This window comes from Aquila chrysaetos, chromosome 24, assembly GCF_900496995.4.
Source record: "Aquila chrysaetos chrysaetos chromosome 24, bAquChr1.4, whole genome shotgun sequence".
Taxonomy (NCBI): domain Eukaryota; kingdom Metazoa; phylum Chordata; class Aves; order Accipitriformes; family Accipitridae; genus Aquila; species Aquila chrysaetos.
Genome location: NC_044027.1, coordinates 13,120,229 through 13,138,343, shown reverse-complemented (window position 1 = coordinate 13,138,343; position 18,115 = coordinate 13,120,229). Strand labels below are relative to the sequence as shown.

At 38.8% G+C, this 18,115-nt stretch overlaps 1 protein-coding gene across 3 annotated transcripts in view; it reads left to right on the top strand.

Moving 5' to 3' along the window:
- CDK5RAP2 (CDK5 regulatory subunit associated protein 2) overlaps positions 1–18,115 on the top strand; it is an 84,916-nt gene that overhangs the window by 51,633 nt on the left and 15,168 nt on the right. For all 3 annotated transcript variants that reach the window (XM_030000196.1, XM_041119821.1, XM_030000199.2), the window contains 7 exons: positions 296–563; positions 2,054–2,170; positions 4,335–4,935; positions 6,936–7,168; positions 10,659–10,707; positions 11,493–11,677; positions 12,824–12,949. In XM_030000196.1, coding sequence (XP_029856056.1) covers positions 296–563; positions 2,054–2,170; positions 4,335–4,935; positions 6,936–7,168; positions 10,659–10,707; positions 11,493–11,677; positions 12,824–12,949 — 1,579 coding nt within the window. The remainder of the gene's footprint in view (positions 1–295; positions 564–2,053; positions 2,171–4,334; positions 4,936–6,935; positions 7,169–10,658; positions 10,708–11,492; positions 11,678–12,823; positions 12,950–18,115) is intronic.

The window sequence follows — 18,115 nt, the reverse complement described above, 5'->3', positions numbered from 1 at the left end:
TGGTGAATTTGCTGTCTTGCTTCATGAACTGGAAGCCATTCACTGTGTGGCTGTGGCTGGCATAAGCAGCAGTTACTTACAGAAAATTGAACTAGTGGGATACGTGTTTTTTTCCGTCTCTATGTTTGTTTTTCATGTTGTAAGGATATTGTGATCTTATTTTCAAAACTAATGTGACAGCTGACTGATCTTACAGGAACATTTTTATTTTTCCTGGAATGTTTGTTTATACTTCCTTTACTCGACTGTTACATGTGAGCTACCAACTCCCCATTTTATTCCATGCCTTTTTCAGACTGATTCTGTGTACCTGCCCAAGAAGTCCCGCCTGCCTGTTCTCTTAAAATCATCCAGACCATTAGAAAAGGTGCCTTTGAACTCTGGTATGCAGAAGTCAGATTCGAAACTACAGCATCGTACCAGGGTACCTTATGAAGGTCTGAAAGCATGTGAAGTACAAACCAAACAATTTCAGCCACAAACAAATGGAGAGTTATTATTGAATGAGTCTGTAACTGAAAACCTTCAAGAAGAGCCTGCACAGGAAAGCACATCAGTGAGAGGTAAATAAAGGGCAGACATAATGACTTGTAATACTGCTTGAAACAGTGGCTTCTTTTCTTGTAGTAGAAAGTCAGAACAGATCATTTTTACATATGTACAAAGCTGCTTAATCTTATGATTTTCTTGGGTAGGCAACTATGTATAGATCTTGAAAAACACCTTTTTTCTTTTTCTTTTATCTTTGCCGCTAGAATGTAAAACAGCTTTATATGGAGTAGAAAGTGCTGTGTATACATGGCATAAAGTATATAATAAATGACAGTTTCACAGGGTGCCCACATATATGCACATATATATGTCAATGTTTAAATAAATGAAAAACTTCCTTTATAGGATGCCAAGTGTAATGAAAACTGTCTGTAATGGAGACAGGAGATTATAAAAATACTGTATTTGTTTATGCTGCATAAGTAAGTTTTTCCAATATTCCACTGATCGGTCAAGTCATCCGTGTCTGTTTCCAGTGTGGCTGGATTAATTTAAACTCAGTTGTTGACGAAGTATCTGGATCGGCAAAGTATGACAAATTGTAAGGCAGAGAACAATGGTATTATATAAAGATTTGGAGTGATAAAAAAACCAAAAATGCGCTTAGCAGTTAGATTAAAAACTGAGTAGAGATATAAAGGATAGGTGAGGGAGAGAGGAGGTGTAAATATAAGGAATAGAATTCAGTGAAGTAGCAAGTGAGCCACTGTCAAATGCAGAGGTTGCAGAGACTTCATTGTTAATGATAATGTTGTTGTGGTAAGGGACAGATATGGCACAACTTTATTGTAAATACTTAAGCTGATAGGACTATAGCAATTAATTTTGGTAGGCGCAAAATCTGTGGACAATTCTGAGAAGGGCAGTACTTTCAAACTGGATCCTGAAACGAATCAGAACTTGTTAGGACTGCAGTCCTGTGGTTTCCTTTCCACACCGATTTCTTTACCCTGGATAACAGTTGTACTGCACACTTAGTAATTTTGAGACTTGATGCAGTGGGAGATTGCAGATTAGTTTATGATCAATGCTCATATTGGAGAAACATTTTAGCCTCTTCTCTAAGCTTAACATAAAACATATAAAAATGCACTAAAAATTGATTAACTGTTGCATTGCAAAGGGGACTTGCAAATGTTTATCTTCATTTGTTGGTAGGAAGCCTTCGCAATTCACGTTCTTAGTAGTTATCCTACTAATTAGTTCAAGTATTTTAAAAATATGTGCAAACACTGTTTCCTATGACCAGTAATGTTTGTATTACATTTTCAGTAGTTGTTCTTCCTTAGATGATTTGCCTGTTCCAAATTGTCAGAGAACCAGGTTTGGATTTGTGCAGTGGGGTTTTTTGTTTGTTTTTTTTTGTTTTGGTTTGGGTTTTTTTTGTTTGGTTGGTTTTGGTTTTTTGGGGGTTTTTTTGTTTGTTTTTTTAACCATCCCCACTGAATTTTTTTTCAGTCACTTACTGACTTCTGTTTTACCTTCCCCCACTATTCTCCAGTTGACTCATTGCTCAAAGTGGATAATAGTGTGGTCCAGGTGGAGTTGCAAGGTGTTGATCTGGGTACAGGGGGCAAGAATGAATATGCGATGGACAAAAATCAGCAAAACTATCAAGGTAGAGCATTTATATGGTATAGTATTAAAAAAAAAATAAATAAAAACTAGTTTCTTTTGAATTGTGCAAAATTGTAAATTACTGCAGGTAATTGTCTCCCTTGCCATTATTTGTGGGTTTTAAATCTCGTTTTCTTAGCTAGTATAGATTAATTGCTCTAAGAATCCAAGTTGGTCTTTTAAGGGTTATGCTTTCAGAAAGGCCACAGGGATTTATGAGTCTGGTTTCCAGTAAAAATAATGAGTTGTATGCCTAACTCTGATCTCTATTGCTAATGTCCTCACTTGTGAACTCTTCTCTGAATTAAATGTTTGTTACTTATTGCTTCTGCATCTAGTTATGAACTATTGGAATGAAGCAATTGAATGATAGAATTTTGCTTATCTGAATTATTTGAAGGCATTCAACTAGGTTGAAACCTAATGGAATCTTTTAATGAAAATGTAAATAGGCTTAATACTGTGCATTACGTGTTTCTGCATCATCCATTAGTCTTTTTTGGGAGGGTTTGAATAACCTGGTTAACATGTTGTGTATAGAGTACAGAGGATATGGTCAAGTTTGTAATCCTTTGTCACATCATTAATTTTATTTGTATAAGTAGTTCCACTGAAGCCAGTCAGTTGGTTTGCAGGATCATGCTTTATGTATGCCCTTTGTGTGTGTGGACACATATATGCACAGAGAGCTTATTAGTTCTCCTTTAATTAAAGGGCAGTGTTTCATTAAAAAGTGTAACCAGTATTCTAATCGCAAATATTTCTTCCCTAATATCTGTATTTATTTATTTTGTTATCTGGAACGTTTGTGTGAAATCAGGACTGCAGAGTTTAAGACTTCATCTATTATCTGGTTTTTTTTCCATCTCAGTCCGCAACCTTCTTTGACATTTGTGTTACTGCAGCAACCAACTGGTAGAGAAGGAGGAGAAGCTAATGAACTTAAGTGTTGCATTCCCTTATTCAATGTGTCGTCTTGAATTCATACACGGGCATTTTCTTGGAAGCATTTCTATCCTGTGATTCTGTCACCTTTGGAATGACATGCATAATGGTGTGCAGCAATCTGTGTACTGCAGAGAACATCATCTAGCCTTAATTTCAAATATGTTGATATCCCAGTATTGCAGCTTCATTTTTTTCTGGCTTTTAGGTTATATTTGTTTTTTATTTCTTGTGCTTGGGCTTGACTTGGGCCTTCATATACAGCTGCCCCCCCTGAGATTTTGTACTGATTTAGAGCTTGAACCTGGGCATTCGAATTCTCCATGGAAACCAATTTGAAAGTATTAAGACCTCCACAAGATCAATGAATGACTCCCAAAAGGGAGGTTCTAATTTGTAGTGATCTTTTGCAGAACTAATAGAAGGAGAAAATTTAATTTACTGGTAACCAGAAAATAACCATTTTCCTAGATACTTACACGTACAGCCCTTAACATACACAGAACTATAAACATAGAATATATGTAGGAATATATAGCTTTTATTGGTCTGAATCTGGGGTGATTGCATTACTTATGAATGGCAAAGTCAACTAAGGGATGTGATGTGCATGCCAAACGAGTGCCAGTAAAACCTTTAACACCAAACGTTTTTATGGATTTTGTTTAGAACACATTTTAAAAAGTTATTAAAGCCCCTTTTTAAAAATTCTACTATTTTGTTGGTAATCTTTTAAAAACTCCACTGACTTTATGCTCCCATTGGTTTTGTATAGAATTTTTGAACTGAGCAGAAAAAAAATATTTAATTAGAAGTTTTAGGAAGAACCACTTAAAGTCATAGAGTCTACTTTTAAATCTCAGTGCCTTATGTTTGAGGTTATCATCTTTGTGGTTGGAAAGGTCTGGGCTTCATCAGTGTCTGATTCAGGACTGCATATAGCAAAAGTAATTTTCAATCATTTGGGAAAAGAAAGTGGGTGTATTTTGAGTATTGTTTATTTGAAAGGTGATAAGGGGTTTGAAATATTTAATGTGCAAGGTGAATTAATGGGCAAATCATAGAGGTCAAAAGTCCAAAACTAATATTGTATAGTTTGTAATTATTCTGCAGTTTTATTCTGTTATTATAGAAGTAAATGAATTCATTCTAGCGCTGTTAAGAACAGAATGTCAGATAAAGAAGTATTAATATTCACACGCAAGCCTCCTGTTTTTCAGAAATGCAAAATCATCATAACATTAGCAACGTGAATATCCATCGTTCATTAAAAGAGATAAATGAAGAGTTTTATTCCATGGAACATGAGGACGTTGACTCAGCCACTGCATATTCAGGTTCCAAGTGCCTGTGTGCTCTCAAATTGAGTGTAACAAGTACAGATGCATTTGATGACTGTGAAGTCATAGATGATATAGAAGAATTGAAACAAAGAATTAAGAACATGAAGTCTGAGCTCGAAAAGTACAAAATGTTCATGTTTCATTTACAGACCTCTGACCAGGTTTTATCGAGTGGTATTTCCAATATAGTTTTGAGTGACACAGCCTTGCCCATGGAAGGACATGTTACACAAGTGCAAGATACAGCTATGCAAGAAATCAAAACATTTTGTGATGTCCATCAGCTGATGGATAATGAGATCCACACCGAAAATAGGAATTCAGAGTCTTCAAAAGCACCTGATGCATGGACAGCACAAAACCTTAAGGAACCACTATCAGCAAATGAGGCAGAACTTGAAAAAGAGCAAATTGCAAATATGCATCTTGATGAAGTGTATCATCTTCAGAACAAACTGAGAGAAACATCACCATCCAAGTGAGTAAAGCTATTACTGTTTCAGGTTCCTTTTTATAAACAGCAATACCAAATAACATAAGAAAGTAATACAAACATAATTTTATTCACATAGGAGCGTGCTGTTATAGTAAAGGCTAAATTTCACTAACATTAACATAAAGCAACTGAAAAGTTTAGTTAAGAGATGCCTTGAAGTACAAAACAGTATTTCTCTTGCAATAGAACTGCTCCTGATAAGCTCATATCGTTCTCTGTAACGATTCTGTGCCACACACCTGTGTCTCTCCCCACACCTCAGATCCACAACTCTCTTTGCGGCAAGACATCCGCTCTTGAGCAAAGTCAGATCTCCTCAGGTTACTCTGTGAGATGGGTTGACCTCTGTAATCAAAATATTACAGTTTTGCATCACTCAGGTTTTTTTCAGGTGACAAGTGTAAGACAATGGAACGCCCCATTTAAGGTAGAAGTGTTTTTGTGGGCAGTTGGTTGGCAGATTCATGCTAGCCCTTCTGTTTGTGTGACCAGACTTTATGTGTAAAATAAGAAGTTTACGCTCTAGTTATAATTTATTTTGCAGTTGAGTGCCGTAATGCCTTCCTCTGAAGGATGTGAAAGTAGATATATATAGAAATTAATGAATGAAATTTTATAGCATAAGCTCATAAGCTGGAAGATCATTTATGGGAGGCTGGAAAGTATCAGTCTTGTTTTTTGTATGATAAGACTGGGGGCAACATTTTGGCTTGCATATATACAAATCACAGACATAGAATGGGGTCCCGTAAGACCAAACCTTTTTCAACTTCCCCTCCACTTTTTTCCCCCTCTAATATTGTTATTGTCCTGAGGGCCTACAGAACAGCAGGAAGTATAATAAAGAAAGGTATTCAGCCTTTGGCTTTCTTTGGAATGCTTGAGTAGAAATATTTGGAGACACTGAGCAACCACGAACATGGACTATTGTATATCTCTTAGTATTACTATCATAAAATACAATTGTGCTACATAGTACATATAAATTTACATACCTTGAAAATATACCTCATCCATTTTACAAAGGAAGATCTTACTGTAAATTAAGGAATGAGACGGTATGGATTGCTGTAAAGTTTTTATGGCCACTGTCTAGGACAACTGCATGAGTCACAAGTGACAGACCCAAAAATGAGTTATGCGTCTCTTCCTATACAAATGACAATAAAAATTCTATAACAACCCACACCATCATAGATTTTGTTGATGCCCCATATTTTTTTTGATTCCCTGCATCTTTTCAGATACTCTCCCTTTTTCTCTCCACTATGATTCTGTATGATTCTGTAGAAAGACGTCTATCTGTGAACAGACAGTGGCAGTGTAAAGGGGATGTCTATATTTGCAAGTGTAGAATACATCCAATTGATCTGAGTTGAAATTTATATCCTGGCTTGTGGAGTACAGGAGTTCGGACACTACAGTAGTTGTCATGGTCATGTCTCTGGTAATAAACATGCAGAGATGTGCAGAATTTTCAGACTGGGTGAAACCATCAGCTCGGAAAGTCCAGTACTGTGCTCCTGGCAGGAAATACATAAAGTTTCAGAAGAAGGGATAGCTCTATCTGTTCTTCCATAGTGAATTAAAAAGAAAAAAAACAACAAAAACCCAACCAGACAGGAAAAATATCTGTACTGTTAAAAATTCTTTTCATGTATTCACTCTTACTTAGTTTAATTTGGCAGCTTTGCATGCCATCCGCATTATTTCCAAGCAGACAAACAAGTCATCACTTTAGTTGCTGCCCATCTTATAAATGAAGCACTTAAGTGAAAGATAATAACCCACAAGTTATACCTATAAATACAAAACTCAACAGTTAGAGACAATACATTTCTCATTATGGCTGTAAAAGCATTTTTAAAGAAATAGTCGCATAATATTAGATTTTAAGAATATAAGTTTAATTCACTTTTTATTTATACTTAAATGTTATTTATGGTCAGAAAACTACTTTAAAGATAAATTCATTTTCTCAGATATGATTCATTAGTTCATTCACAAGCTCGAGAACTCTCCTTTCAATGCCAACAAATTAAAGAGATCCGCAGTGGTTGTGTTGCTTACCATCAACATCTGACGAGCCTTATTAAAGCTTTTGAGGAACTGCTTCAAGCCAGTGATGTAGACTATTATGTTGCTGAAGGCTTCCGTGAGCAATTGAATCAAAGTGTACTATTGTTTGAGAAGCTAGAAAGGAAATTCCTGTATGGTAAGTAGCAGTATTTTGTGCTTATTGTCTGAGATACATTAACGTTCTTGAAATTTGAAGTGTTTTTTTTTTTTTTAATCTTTTTAGTGAAAAGGGAGCCTTACTTCCTCTTGGTTGCTTTTACATGGTTTATAGGGAGGAGTGTCTTGGAAGGTAAAATTTTAGTGCTTCAGCAAGACTGGATTTTACTTTTGTAGTTGTCCTCTGTATTGACACCTTCTATTTTGCATTGTTTATCTTAGCACATGCATATTTTAACTGTTCAAAATATAGTGGTTATAGTTCAGTAAAAGTCTAGTTACGAGTAGGCTTCAGAATTTTCTATTTCAGGAAACAGCCCAGCTGACTTTGTTGAGCCTAAGCACTGGGTATCTCCATTGAAGGGTTCTCATGGGCATGGTTCACAGTTGGTTTTTAACACAGTCTATGCTTAACTAAAAAGAGAAAATTACAGGTCTTGAAGTTCTTCCCCTAAAGTGCAGTTGCTTGCAAGAAGGGTAAATGCAGTACAGAGATGTGGGCTATGCTTTTAGAGTGAAAGAAGAAATTATCATATAGCAGTCCATCTAGGCAATTTTCTATGGCCAATGCCTTTAAAGAAACTGCAAGGAATCCAGCATTCCACAGTTGGAAGATAATACCATGCTGATTTGCACATTATTGATATTCCTGTAGAAATAACGCAAGTTAAATTGTATACAGGTGTAAAATCACCTGTCACTGGATGAACCAAGAAAAAGAGCTACAGACTTTATGGAGAAACCCACCCAAATGGTGCAGATAGAAAATTAAAATAAGGGAGGAGAAAGGGAAAATCTATTTGGTTAGAAGACAGAGAAGAATAATTCCTTTCAGAATTTTGAGTAGCTCATGAATTTAAGAGACTGTCGAGTTGCAAATCAGCGTGTATTGGAGGGTTTCTGTAGGGCATAATAGTAGAACAAGAGCCTCTTGAGCAGGGGTCCTAGGAGAAGACAACAAGAGAAGTGCAAGGTCCTGCACATGGGTCAGGGCAACCCCAAGCACAAATACAGGCTGGGCGATGAGTGGATTGAGAGCAGCCCTGAGGAGAAGGACCTGGGAGGGTGTTAGTTGACAAGAAGCTCAACATGACCCAGCAACGTGTGCTTGCAGCTCCCGTATCCTGGGCCACATCAAAAGAAACGTGACCAGCAGGTTGAAGGAGGGGATTCTCCCCCTCTGCTGTGCTCTCGTGAGACCCCACCTGCAGTACTGCATCCAGATTTGGGGCCCCCAACATAAGAAGGACATGGACCTGTTGGTGTGGGTCCGGAGGAGGGCCACGAAGATGATCAAAGGGCTGGAGCACCTCTCCTACGAAGACAGGCTGAGAGAGTTGGCGTTGTTCCGCCTGGAGAAGAGAAGGCTCCAGGGAGACCTTATGGCAGCCTTCCAGTACCTAAAGGGGGCCTGCAGGAAAGCTGGGGAGAGACTTCTTACAAGGGCAGGTACTGATAGGACAGGGGGTAGTGGCTTTAAACTGAAAGAGAGAAAGATTTAGGTTAGGTGTAAGGAAGAAGTTCTTTATGGTGAGGGTGGTGAGGCCCTGGCAGAGGTTGCCCAGAGAGGTTGTGGCTGCCCCATCCCTGGCAGTGTTCAAGGCCAGTTTGGATGGGGCTTTGAGCAACCTGGTCTAGTGGAAGGTGTCCCTGACATGGCAGGGGGGTTGGAACTAGATGATCTTTAAGGTCCCTTCCAACCCAAGCCGTTCTATGATTCAATGGTGTTAGAGAAAGCTTAGTGCTGAATGGAGTTTATACACAGTAAAGGACATTGTAATGTGTGCCAGTAAGCAAAGTCCTTTTAATGATCAGTGACAGCTGGCATATTGTCTGAAAAATGGGAGCTTACGCATCTGAAAATGCTCTTGTCCTTTGACTGTTTATCCCAGCTTTCCCAAACAATAGGTGGGGAAACATTAAGCTGGAAAGGCAAAGCCTTAAATGTCTAAAAAGTGGGACCGTATTAGGAGATGTATTACTCCTAACATTTCTAATTATTTTCCTAAGAGACCTGCATCTTGCTGCCAAATAGTCTAGCTGGTTAAGAAAAACATGCTATCTTTCATAATAGAGAGCTAAAATGCAACCATGTTTTGTAAAATGAGCATCAAAATCGACATTTATCACCTGAGGGAAGAGTATATCATGCATATTGCCTTCAGTCTGTAGTTTGAAGAAAGTTAGCAGCAAAGCAATGGAAAAGGGATGCTATCATGAGTGAAATTCAGCAAGAAAGACCTTTTCCTATCGTTGCCAAGTGTTGTTCTTTCTGACCCAGCTAGCAATACTTCCACAGATGTCAGCTGCAAATCTGATATCTTCAGCGAAACACTTGAGGTGGCCTGAAATAGGGACCCTGATGCCCAGGTCTTCCTGAATTAGCTCTAGAAGATTCACTTTGTTCAGAAACTTTCAGGGCCCAGCCATACAATGATCTGTATTCTGCCTTTCATTACAGATAGTGGCAGCATGTTGCAGTTTTGATTGCTGATATAAAGGAGTTGTATATGAGAGAAAGGTACTACGCCTAGTGTGTCATAGCAGTGTAACAAAAGATTGAGTGTATTCAACGATTTCAGTGGCTACAGAGATTTCTTGCATTACAAATGAGAAGACTGTGTAGTGAATAAACATTAAATGCCTTTAAACCAACAGATGGTATCCTATATACTATGAAAAGTCACTGACGACCGAGACAGTTCAATATATCTAACACAATGGTGTTGCATTGAATCACACATTAAAATAAAATGACGTTTGTAGGGTTATAAAGAACATCCAGCGTACTAAGAATTGACTGTAAAGAAGCAGCATAAACAACCGTCTGTCTCTGCATTTCCATCCTGACCTTCAGTTCATTTCCCCTAAAATTTCAGCTGTGCGACTCTTGCCTGCCACTTTTGCTTAATTGCACAAAAATTTTAGAATATGGGGAGCCAAGGTGACACCATGCAACTCTTACTTCCTTACTCAAATTAGGGTCTGAGTCCAGGTCTCTTGCACTGAATTGTGCTTGTGTTCACGCGCTCTACCACTGAGAATATTGCAGGCAAAATCCTGTGCATGCCCCTTTATTAAGGATAACTGGTTAGCCTGACTCTGGCTGGACAAAATCCAAGTGTGATGGAATTGTTTTTATATCATTTTTGTTGAAGAAGTAATGGCATGTACCCCTAATTATTTTGCCATAATCTGTATGCTAACTAAAACACCAAGGCTGTAAAATCTGGCACCTGTGGTACCTAATAATTTTTTCTGAACTATGGAGGAAGCTATTGCTTTGTTGCTGGGCTATTAAAAGTTTTGTTCATGTACAGCATTTGACACTGATACACAGCGTGTTGAGTATCTGTTGACTTCTCTAATTTCTCGTTAATTTACCAGTCTATATTTAAATAGTTTAAGATGGAGGGGGAAAAAGTATAATTCTCAATATCTGTTTTTAATCAGGTATTTCTGCTTTGCAGGAGAATCAATAGGTGCAGAAGTTACTATACTTTATGAATTAGCTCCAAGGTAAGAGTGCAATTCAAACATATGGTTGTTTGATAAATTGATAAGGATGCTCCATGTTTTGTAGCACAACTTCTGCTGTTTTGCTTTTTTGGGAGGGCTTTGCTTATGTTGCCTGTTTCATTAATATCCATTTTGTTAATAAAAAATCCATAGAAACCAAACTAAGGCTTTTTTCCACTCTTCTTATCAAACAGCTGAGATACTGAGAGGAAGTGTCATGGAGCATACCAGGACTGTTCCTTTCATGAACAAACAAAACATGTGCCATAATACACTGCTGTGTATGTTCAGATATCCTAATTCCAGCTGCTAGGAGGGATAGTCAGCTACCTTACTGTTTCTGTGACCTTGGGGGCTGGCTTAGGATCTCTGAAGTACAGTGCTGTGGAAGTTCATTCTCAAAACACCCTTATGCTGGAGGTGAAGAGAGCAGGTGTTGTTATGCTGCATATGTTGGTTTTATGCCAGCCTGGGATTCTTATGTGCTACAGAAATCCTCAGCTGCCCGTTCAAGGCAGTTTGAGATCCCCTAACACGAAGGTGACTACCTAGTGCTGGAACGTGAACACTAGGCTGGAGGTCCATTGATTATTCCTGCTGACTTTAGTGAGGTCTGAATTTCAGTCTTGATATGTACCTCTGATGTGTAGTGGTTTGTCATGTTCTGTCGCAGAAATTCACTTGCTTTACTTGTGACCTGTAAATTTGATACCATGCTCTCTGTTCATGCTTCCAAAGTAACAAAATAATTTTTGTATTTTAAAACGTTTTGTTTGGCACAAAAGGGATAATGACAAGAACACCACAAGGTACCAGCAACTGAAGGATGAATCACCTGTACCATCTGCTCTTCATAGCTTGTCTGACTTTGATTTGTCAGAAAAGTTGTCTCTTGGATCACCTGAGCACAGACATGACCTAGAAGGACAGCATGGCACACTGGCACTTCTGCCAAGCAAGTTTCCCCCAGGTAATTTTTTTTCCCCACTGATGATTCACTAGATATTGGGAAAATGTGATAAATAAGACACAAGGGAACTAATTAAGAAATAATGAAGAATGTTTGTCTGCTTCAGCTTTCCAGTATCTTGCATAATCATTGCAATTTCAGTAATAAGGCATACAGAGATGACAACGATTTGAACTACCTCCTGTTTGAAACAAAATTAACTATGATATTTTGTGTCTTTGTTGTTTTAGACTATCATCTTTTACAGTACTCCAGACAGTCTTTAAATAGACAAGTTATAAGGGGAAAATAGACAATTGTCAAGAGATTATTACATTGAAAAAGAGAGATTTTCTAATTTTATAAAAGCCAGTGTTGTGTTTCCTTGAGAATTGTAAGTGCTGCATAATTAATAAGTGGTGTCATGTTTGACCTGGATAGTTTCACTAAGCACAAGTGGTGCTTGCAGTAGTTTGTTATAGGCAGTGATGAAAATTTAATAGCTGAGATAGCACGTACTGTTCAGGAGAAAAATATTGCAGAGTAAACCAGGAGTGTATGACATGGATAAACTGACAAATAAGATAGTGACAGTTAGAACAGATAAGTTCCTGAGTAAAGCTGAAACTTACAACCAATGCAAGAAAAATTGTAGAATGGCAAAGCAAGAAGGAAAAGGTATGGTAATGAAACTTGATAGAACAGATTTATTTATTATGGTATGCATTGTGTAAGTCAAAGTCAAATTTATATCTGAGTTGCTCTGGTAAGCTTCCTATTGTTATAAGGAAAAATGTATACTATTGGTGCATCGAGCCTGAATGTGAAGCTGCATTGCAGACCTCTGGATTCATTTCCCAGTACGGGGAATGTTTTAACTAGATAAAATTGTTGTCTACTACGGTTTTGTAGGATGAAGAAATTTAAAGAGCCTTAAAAGTGGACCATTGTTTAAGTTAAAATGTGGAGTAGGAGTTTTCACTAAATGCACAGTTTGGGCACTATATGGAAAAAGACTGTTGTGGATTCAGATATTTAATGTCTGCCACTTTGAACAGCTCTGTATCATTTCTTAATATTAACACATATTAGATTTGACAGGAGTGCATAGTGTAAAGGAATACAGTCATTTACTCTAAATAAGAAGTGGTCTCTTGGTTTATTTAGAGTTATTAATGGAGCATCTGCAAGAAATTAGAATCCTGAGACAACGTTTAGAATACTCCATAAAAACTAATGAGAGACTGAGGAAGCAGCTTGAGAGACAAATAACAGACAAGGAACTTGATCAAGGTAAGAATTTATTTTATGACAGATTAAATCCGCCTTTCCTGCTTAAAGCCTGAGGGATCAAATGCTGCTGAAAATGTTTTGTGTGCTTTTTTGAATTAACCCCACCCCTTTACAGTTGGGAAATGATGTGCCTTTCTCTGAGTACTGCTGCATCTTGAGCTCCATCAGCAGACACAGCTTTTCCACGCTGCCTGTAGAGTGGCATAAATACAGATCTAATGTGCCTTTTCCTTGAGTCCATTGCTTGAAGTGTATCCAGTACCGATGCACAAATCTTTTATGGGATACAGGTACACCACACAGCCTCAAACCTACAGTTGCGCATATTGCTAAGAGAACAGGACTACCAGGTAGTTTTATGACATTTGATGACGCTGTGGTTGAATGTCATACAGAGAACTGAAAGACCCTTCTAGTTCTGTTACCTGCAAACAGCCTGCTTTTTAATTTTTTTTTTTTTTTATTTTTGTGCCTTTGGGATATCATTATTGTTGTAATGGTCTTGGATTTTAGGATGTCATCCTCTTTTAATTCTCTGCCATGTCCGGCCAGGGACAGTTGCAGGAGGGGAAGCCCATTTTATCAACATAATTTCAGCGGGGCCTGGGCCCAGTATGAGTACAGGAGGATGTGCTTTGCTCTAAATTACATTGCTGCTATTGATCCACAGTAGGAATTTTGTGGAATTAGCTTTCCTACACCTACTCTGTATATACCTGGGGTGGTCAGTACAGCACCACTGCTAACAGGACTGTTGGAGGTGCCTTCTCTGGGATTTTCTGACTGCTTTAAAGCCAGCTTGTGTTTACATACAGGGACAAAATATCTGTAAGGCAGAGCCTAGGCCACGGTGTTCAGCTTGTCATTTGAATTGATTGGTGTGATAAATATGTTCTACACAAAATGACATAGTGAATTTTTAATGAGAAATACCTGACAGAAACTGACGGAAATTTTAACATGGAGTTGGTTTTCATTCCAAACTCTAATATAAAGCAGTGGAGGAAAAATACTAAAAATAGGTATGCAAATTCAGAGTCACTGCTCTCTGTTGCTAGTGTTCAGCATCTTTGAAAGCCAAGCTCTGTGGTGCGTTTAAAACTTTTCACAGGAAGGTAGCCAGGCTTTCACTAAGGATGCTTTTGTAGCACCTTTTCAAGCACACCACGACACCATACCAGGCATACTTTCCTACACTTTACTGTGTTCTTGCTCTCCTTCCCACATTTCCCCCCATAGGACAATTGATTAATATGCAATATTACTCAGACTGGAAGCAGGCAATAAATACATACATGCTTTCCTTTTACTCAGTTTCACTAATATTGACATTAGATTCATTATGTTTTACATCATCCCCATGATCCATTTCTGTTGTTGTTTAAATGGAGACTACCTGCAAATGGCAGTTTGCTTTCAGGAAAAATTTACAGTGATGGAAAGGTGTATAAAAAGCATCCATTTCATTCATGAAGTATTTACACTGCTGGAAAGGCGTACTGTTCTCGTGAAATAACCACACTGAAACACTTCCAACTCTTTTACAGCTTCATAAAGATTCTGGCAAGGGCATCCATTAATGCAGTGAAAGTATATTTTCTTTATAAACTGTCTTATGCTTTCCATCTGTCTTCTTGTTGCCTTAGCGCATCTACCAATGCACGGAGGAGAAATTTGGAAAAGAAAGGAAAAAAGCAACTACCTGTTAGAACAGCTCCTTTTTGTTACTATGTTCTTTCAGTGCTTCCTGTTTCTCTCTGTTTTGAAGATCTCTTTCATGTTATCAGATATGTGTATTCTCTCTTCTAGTAATGATGATACTTTTTTTCCAAATAGATGGGCTTTTTTTGACTTTCAGTTTAAAAGAAGTTCCTAAGTGAAGTTGAAGCAGATTTTAGCTTTGGGACATAATAATTCAAAACAAGTTTTTTACTTTTAACTTAATACTCTGTATTGGGTTTGCGTGGCAAGGTTTTGGTAGCAGGGGGCTACAGGGGTGGCTTCTGTGACAAGCTGGTAGAAGCTTCCCCTATGTCCGACAGAGCCAATGCCAGCTGGCTCCAAGACGGACCCAAGATTGGCCAAGCCAATCAGCACCAGTGGTAGCACCTCTGGGATAACATATTTAAGAAGGGAAAAAAATTGCTGCGCAACAGCAATTGCAGCAGGAGAGGGGAGTGAGAACATGTGAGAGAAACAACCCTGCAGACCCCCAGGTCAGTGCAGAAGGAGGGGAGGAGATGCTCCAGGCGCCGGAGCAGAGATTCCCCTGCAGCCCGTGGGGAAGACCACGGTGAGGCAGGCTGTCCCCCTGCAGCCCATGGAGGTCCACGGTGGAGCAGATATCCACGTGCAGCCCGTGGAGGACCCCACGCCGGAGCAGGTGGATGCCCGAAGGAGGCTGTGACCCCGTGGGAAGCCCGTGCTGGAGCAGACTCTTGGCAGGACCTGTGGCCCCGTGGAGAGAGGAGCCCACGCTGGAGCAGGTTTGCTGGCAGGACTTGTGACCCCGCGGGGGACCCACGCTGGAGCAGTCTGTGCCTGAAGGACTGCAGCCCTTGGAAGGGACCCGCGCTGGAGCAGTTAGTGAAGAACTGCAGCCTGTGGGAAGGACCCACGTTGGAGAAGTTTGTGGAGGACCGTCTCCTGTGGGAGGGATACCATGCTGGAGCAGGGGAAGAGTGTTATGTTTTCTTTCCCCCGTCCAGCTTAGTAGGGAGAGTGACAGAGTGGCTTTGGTGGGCACCTGGCATCCAGCCAGGGTCAACCCACCACATATCCTTAGTTTGTTTTCCTTTAAAAAACAAAACCAAGTTGTAACATACTTAATTGTTGCTGAGAACCTGTGAAATTCATGTGATATTGAGTTGTTTGTTCAACCAAAGTTAATGCATAGGATTATTCTTGTCTGATAAATATCATATGGATGTATGTATACACATCTGCCCACTATTTTTGCCATGCTATTTTTAATACTTAGATTCTCTAAGTATTTAAATGCCTCTAGGCTTCTAGTATTCTATAAATGACTCAAGTGCTGGTAATGACTACATCGTTACTGTAGAGCTGAGGTTTGCAGTGCAAGTAGAACTAAAATAATTGCTTCAATCATTTCAAATGTTAGGCTTCAAAATAAAATCAAAGGTTTAATTTTGAGTTTCCTAGGTTTCAAATGTTATTAATGGCAGTTAACTTTAAAAGGGGGTTTTGTTTGCTTTTTTTAACCCATAAGTAACTAATGTATCTACTCACACTTACCTTCAGCTTTAGTATGCCTTTATTTTGCTTTACCTGGGAATGAATATTTCCTTCCTCTTTGCTGTGATTTTCAATAGTGCCTGTCTTTCAGTCAGTGTTTCCTTTGAAACCTTCAAGGTACACTTCCTTAGCACTCATTTTTTAGCACAAAACATAATGAAAACTCAAGTGTATTGCAATTGTAGGCCCTGATGCTCCACTTTACTCTGGTTAGGTGGACCTTTGCATCTATGGAGAGCGTAATTGATGTCAGCAGGGCTCTGCACAGAAGTAGTAGTCTCAGTAGTGGGTCAAATTGCAGGATTGTGGCCTTATTACCACTGGCTCTACATTATCCCTTATTATGTAAGATAGCTAATAGTTATATTCTAAAGCCTTTCAGTAGAACTGTGATAGCGTAACTTTTCAAATAGGATAAAGCTGGGTGATGGGCAATAAATTAAATTAGAATCAAGATGAGACCATCAAGCCTTGCCACTTCAAGTTGAATTGCTTTGTTAAAATCTGAAAGGAAAAAGCCTTTTGAGTTCACATAGCTACCTCAACTCTTTAACATATAGATAGTAAAATGCCATTAGTGGCAGGCTTCTAGAGCCTTTGAGTCTTTCAGTAACGACAAGAGGTGCATATCGTGGCACACTACATCCCAGTTAGGTAGTGGGTAAAAGCTTCAATTGGGATTACAATAAAATGAGATTACTCAGAGGAAGTGCAGCACATCAAATTGAATTGAACTGCCAGAGCTGAAAGGCATCCTCTTCATACATTCAGCTAATTTTTTTGCCAGCTGGTTATTTCTCTATTAACCAAATAGTTGACACTCATGTAGTTATCTCAAGCTTTAAAGCGTAGGAGATACTGGGATAACCAATCAAGTGAAAAATACTTTTAATAGTAATGTTAATTCCGGTGGGTCCTGAGGTGTTTTACTCACTATAAGCAGGTTATAAAGGGCAATAACAATTACTTGACTTGCATTTCGGAGGCAGCCACCTTGAGAGTGGAATGTGGCACTTTTCAGACTGTACTGTAACATTAGACATTGCTGTGGGATGAGTAGCATAAATACAGTACATTATGAGGATTACCTAGGCTGGAATTTCACTGACTAGATACACGATTTAACACTTATATTCATACAACTAGCGCAGTAGGATCCTCAGAGTAGGATTCATCACCCTTAAGTTTCTAAAAGTTAGACATCTAAATCTGTGCCAGGTACCCAGAGTTTCTCATGGAGGCACTGGAGAGAAGTACATCTCTTCAGAGGACAGGGCATCTCATCTGCAGAAACGTGTGCAGAGGATACATTGGATGAGTCGCTCTCTGGAGATGCCTGTTTCTCCCCATGACTATTGACGGTTGATCAACACTGGTTCAGTTGTCTAAATTTGAGATACACAAATTTAAGAGGGATGAATCTTCATCCTTGTGATCATAAATGGGTTCTCGGTTTGTAATCAGAGGCAAAGACAGTGATTCCAGCCTTACGCTCTGGACTGGCATGGTAACAAATCTATTATCAGACTATTTATGTTTCCTGTGTTAACCACTGTGGATTAGTTGGTAGAATCTAGTGGTCCTCCGCAATGGTGTTATTAACTACAACAGATTATGAACAGAGCAAGACTGAAATATATGGTAAGCCTTCCTACAGTTTGCATTATTTTCAAAGAATAGCAATGTCACAAAATACTCCTGCCTTTTGTCCTGTTGGAATATTAGCTGATAGGTAGAGACTGCCAGGGATAATTTGCAATTTTGGTAATGGTTGCCCAGCAATGAGAGGTACTTGTGATGCAGGGCTTTGGATTACTTGGCATTAACCTGAACTGCCTTTTAGTCTGTAGGGATAACCTTCAAAATATATAGGGGAGAAATATCTTTCATAACATGTTTTTCTGCAAT